The sequence below is a fragment of the Ochotona princeps genome, chromosome 19, assembly GCF_030435755.1.
Source record: "Ochotona princeps isolate mOchPri1 chromosome 19, mOchPri1.hap1, whole genome shotgun sequence".
Classification (NCBI taxonomy): domain Eukaryota; kingdom Metazoa; phylum Chordata; class Mammalia; order Lagomorpha; family Ochotonidae; genus Ochotona; species Ochotona princeps.
In genome coordinates, this window is record NC_080850.1 from 24,697,953 (window position 1) to 24,702,549 (window position 4,597).

The 4,597-nt window shown below is 39.8% G+C and overlaps 1 protein-coding gene across 1 annotated transcript; it reads right to left on the minus strand.

Moving 5' to 3' along the window:
- Window positions 1-285: 285 nt before the first annotated feature.
- On the minus strand, window positions 286-3,413 carry SPINK7 (serine peptidase inhibitor Kazal type 7). Its single transcript, XM_004587563.2, has 3 exons — window positions 3,353-3,413; window positions 1,805-1,955; window positions 286-547 (listed from the first exon to the last, which is right to left on the minus strand). Exons 1-3 carry the CDS (start codon window positions 3,411-3,413, stop codon window positions 502-504), a joined length of 258 nt encoding a protein of 85 aa, XP_004587620.2. The 3' UTR covers window positions 286-501.
- Between the last annotated feature and the right edge of the window lie 1,184 nt (window positions 3,414-4,597).

A 4,597-nucleotide genomic window follows, 5' to 3' on the forward strand; every position in this document is an offset into this window, starting at 1 on the left:
TGGCCTTAGCTGAGCCAATCTGAGCCAGGAGGCAGGAGCTTCTTCCAGATCTCCCATGTGGATGTAGGATTGAAGGCTTTAGGCCATTCTCTACTGCCTTCTCAAGCCATAAGCAGGGTGCTAGATTGGAAATAGAGTGGCTAGGGCATGAACCGGCGCCTGATAGGATGCTTACAGTAGCATGCAGTGGAATTGAGTCACCAAGCCAGCCCTCTATTTTCATTTTTAACTGAGATATTAAATTGTGATCTGAGAAACAAGTATAAACAGAAGTAAAGATGAGCTTTTTGAGGGAGATAAGTTTATTGAAGTGTTTAACAAAAATCAATCTGAATTTGTAGGGAGAGCACAACTGCCTCCTCCACTCAGAAAAGTTGACTGTGAACATGGCTTCATTCCCACTCAGATCGTATTGAAGATGAAGAGAAGTCATTCGGAGCCCATGGATAATGGAGTAAGTGACAAATATGTTTTTGCTATCTACCAGCACCTCTTGAGAAATTAACATGTTCCTTCATGAAGAAATTGAACTCTTCCATTGCTCTTCCTAAAAGAAGACAAATTTATCAAAATTCAGTAACACAAGAGAAGTCTTCATGTAATTATAGACCTAAAAGAAAATCTTGCAGTTATGAGGTACAACCGTATTTTATAGATGAGGGAACTGAGTCTCTCAAAGGTATGTCCTTGTCACAAGTAGTTTTGACATAAGCCAAGTTTCCCTAATGCAGAGAAGATTCTGCCCCATCTCTTACTGTTTTTGTCTCAAGCCCCAGGTGATCATTCAGCCTCTTAAAACAATGAAGAATGACAACTAACAAAGAAAGTGGAGTTTTGCTATCCCTCAGCTTTTCCCAGTCTGCCATGTTTCCTTGTCCATGTCCCTTGAACACAGCAACTTTCCTGGTTGAAGGCCAAGTGTGTGAATGCCTTGCAGAACCTTTCCTTTTATCAATTAAAACTTGCAGAATAGGAATCAATACATATCCTTCTGGGCTCAGGGTTTAAATGATATTCTTACTTGTTGAGAAAATCACAAAGGTAAGAAACACAAGATCTAAGATAAGTGGCTAAAAACCAGGGTCCTAAAAGAGAGTTAATGAAGTTCAAAGTGGCCTGGATTTGAGGGAGTAAGTGTTAAGCTGCACACATGCACTGAAAAAGTGACATCTGCCTAGTTACGTTTCTTCGAAAACAGTGTGTGAGCCAAGCACAGAATACGTAAGCAAAATATGTCCATGAGATTCTGGTCCAAGTACTGACAGCTTGCATCCTCTATTTTAGATAAAGGAAAAACAATCACTTTGGCAGCCTTACTTCTTCTTAAGGCCACAGAGATTTAGAGAATTCTAGGAAATTGAGTAAAAAGGATCTCTAGACATAGTGTATCTAAGAATGAAGTTGTATTAGGGCCATTAAATATCAAATAGAAATCATATAGGTAGTGGTTTTCAGTTATTTTTTTTTTTGAAGATGAAATTTAGAATCCTTTCTTCTAACAAGATGGGTCTATACAGAACCCCTGGTTCCAGAGAAAGCAGTTTGGGAACTCATGGTCTTGTTAGATTTTCACAGCTGACTGACTAGAACTGGAGGTTCTGTGATGGGATGGGAGCAATCTAAGCTGAAGGGTAGGTGGCCCCTCCCTAGCCTGACTGGACAGAGTCAGTTTTCTGACCTGATCAGCCAGTATGTGTTTGAATAAGTATATCCCATAGAGAGCTGAGCAGGTTGTTTCAATGAGGAGGATTTGTAGTGAAAAATATTGACTTCAGATCTCCTTTGATTCCCATGAAGTACTCACAAGGTCTCAGTACACAGGTGACATTCATTCCCGTAGGTGATGTAGTCAGAACCACAAACCGGCAGGTATGTGATAGGGCAAGGAATGGCCACCACCGGGTACTTCTTATAAATGCTGCAGTCCACCTGGTTAGACACAAAAGAATGTGCTGCTTTGCTCCCAGACATTAGATGAGTCTGCTCTGGCTACAAGAGCTCGAAGCTCCAGCTTAATATTCTGGTGCTGCTGTGGCTACTGCTGTAAGGAATAATATTACCAATGTGATGACTAGTGGTACTACCAGAAGGGCTTAGATTTTTTCCTACTACACTCACTTAACAATTGCTGAGCACTTGAGCGTCCTTAATTCTTCATGGATTTTTTTTTAATATTTTGATCACTTGCAGAGGGTAGCTTTTCTGTGAGCTCTGTTTACAGTGGAGGAAATTAGATCTGAGAAACATAGCTTGTGTAAGGTTAATGATGATAAATGGCAGAGTTGGAATTTGATTCTATAGGCTGTACAGTTAGTCAAGATATCTCTGTCCTGCCTCTCACAAATCATCCCTTCCATGAAAATATCACTAACCTCTGTTGAAAGGCAGTTTGCTCCTTTAATTCTGGAAATTTTCAAAATAAATATTAAGGGTATAGACTTTGTAGTCACCTGTATGTTACATTTCTTAAATGGTATTCTGGAAAGAAAGGCCATTTCATCTGTGTTTGCTTCCACTTTCAACCTCCATAAATACACAAATTAATTCTTTATTTAGAAGTATTCTCTGATTGTCAACAGCAATTGAAATAAAATGTTCAACATACTCACCGTTGTTACTGGCAGTCTGTTAACTTCTGAAAGAAATATGGGTAGAAAATTAAAGTAAAGCACTCACTGATTGATTTGTTTTGTCCTACAGTTAAAGACTGTGTTATTTCCCCTGGCAATAAGTCTCAACACGTTCCCCATCCTTATGCAAAATCCCAATTATTTCCTAAGGAAGTTGAATGGCCAGAGGTTAGAGAGGTCCTTAGTTCAGACAGAATAACCTCTTTGTGTTGACCACTGAACATTTTTTGGAGCTCATACGTTTTGATAATGGCTCAAAGCAGGTTGCAGTCTGCTCCCTTCTGCTTGAAAAGAAAGAATATAATTTGAAATTCAGAAAGTTTGAGTAATTTTCAGAATGTACATGTTTAATTATCTCCTAACTTTTGAAGCATTGTGTTTGATTTTGATCCTCGTTTATTGACTTGGGGAAATCCAAGTTTTCCCATGTATTTGCAGAGTGGAATGGTTTCTAATTACTGCAACTTTCAGTGTCTTTATTAAATGGACACTTACAGAGAAGTTAGGAAATTTTTGGTCCTTAGATGCAAATAAAGATCCTTGAAAGGAAGACATGAGATCCAAATCCTTTCACCTTATTCTAGAACTCATCTTATTCTAACTCTGTCTACAGACCAAAGCACTTTGAATCCACACGAGCACACACTTGTCTCATATGCTTTTATGCCAGGAAAGAAAAGAGGGCTAAGTTTTGTGTGGGACACTGTCCTCCTGTAACTCACCAGAGCTGCTGCAGAAATGGGTCGCTGCACAGAGCAGGAGGAGCACCTCAGTGAGCTTCATGGTGGACATGGCTGTGATGCAGAGGCGTCTTGGAGAAGGTGAACACAGCTGAATGGGCTGTATCCTAGGAAAAGGATCACATTTATATGGCAAGCCTCAGCTCCTCCACCTCTCCTGTGAGGTCATCCAGAGCCAGTATGAGCCATGAGAGAATCTCATACATTGTCACACTGTGGGCGTTGTTGCAGTGGTTGTGACTTAATTGCTACTTCCTATGTGATCAACAAATTGGTTGTTTGAGGACAGAGGTATTTTTCTGCCTTCTGCATAGGTGTGGGTCATTGGTTGGTGTTCATTCAAATTTCGGATAGTAGGAGATATTAAGTATGGATCAAAACAGATATTAAGTATGTCAAAACAGAAAATATTCAATCTGTATTAGATAGTTTGAATCAACTATTTCATTTTGGCTCCTGGGAATATATTGTTTTATTTTGAGGCAGTGAACCTGATAGAAGAAACAGTGACCTTGGCATTAGTGAGGTTTGAAGGACACTGAAATGTTACTCTTGACAGCTTTTGGCCCAGTGGCCTTAAATTTAAGTCTTGTAAATGTGGCTAGCTTGTTATCAGTCAGGAAGGATGGGCTGCTTTGTAGCATATGTCTCAAAGATTTCTGTGACTTAGAACAATGCATTGATTTGTTTCTTTATAAAAAATATGCATTTATTTATTTTAGATACAGAGAGGCAAACAGAGTGGAAGTAAGCAATATGTTTTCCTCCTAAAATACATATTCTGTTTGAGGGACAGAGGAAGAAAAAATGAAGAAGGGAAGGAGAGGGGGAGGGATGGGATGGAGAGACAGAAGGAGAGAGAGAGCGTGCTTCCACCTGCTAATTAGTTCATCAAGAGCCAAGCAGCCAGACTTGGCCAGAAAACAAAAGCCAGAAACTCAGTCCTGGTCCCCCACAAGTATAGCAAGGATCCAAGTACTAGTATGATCACCTGCTGCCACATTATGAGAAAGCTAGAATTGGAAGCAGAGTCAATACACAAACTGGAGAGACTCATAAAATGGGATGTTTGCATCTCAACCTTTCTGCTGCGTGAAATCATTACCCCAAGTTTGTTTCTTAGTCAAGTTATATGTTTTTACTCTTTAAGTGATGATGTTGTCTTGGCTTCAGTCTGGATGACAAATGGCCAGGTAGAATATTCCAGCCCCAAAGTGAGACTGAATC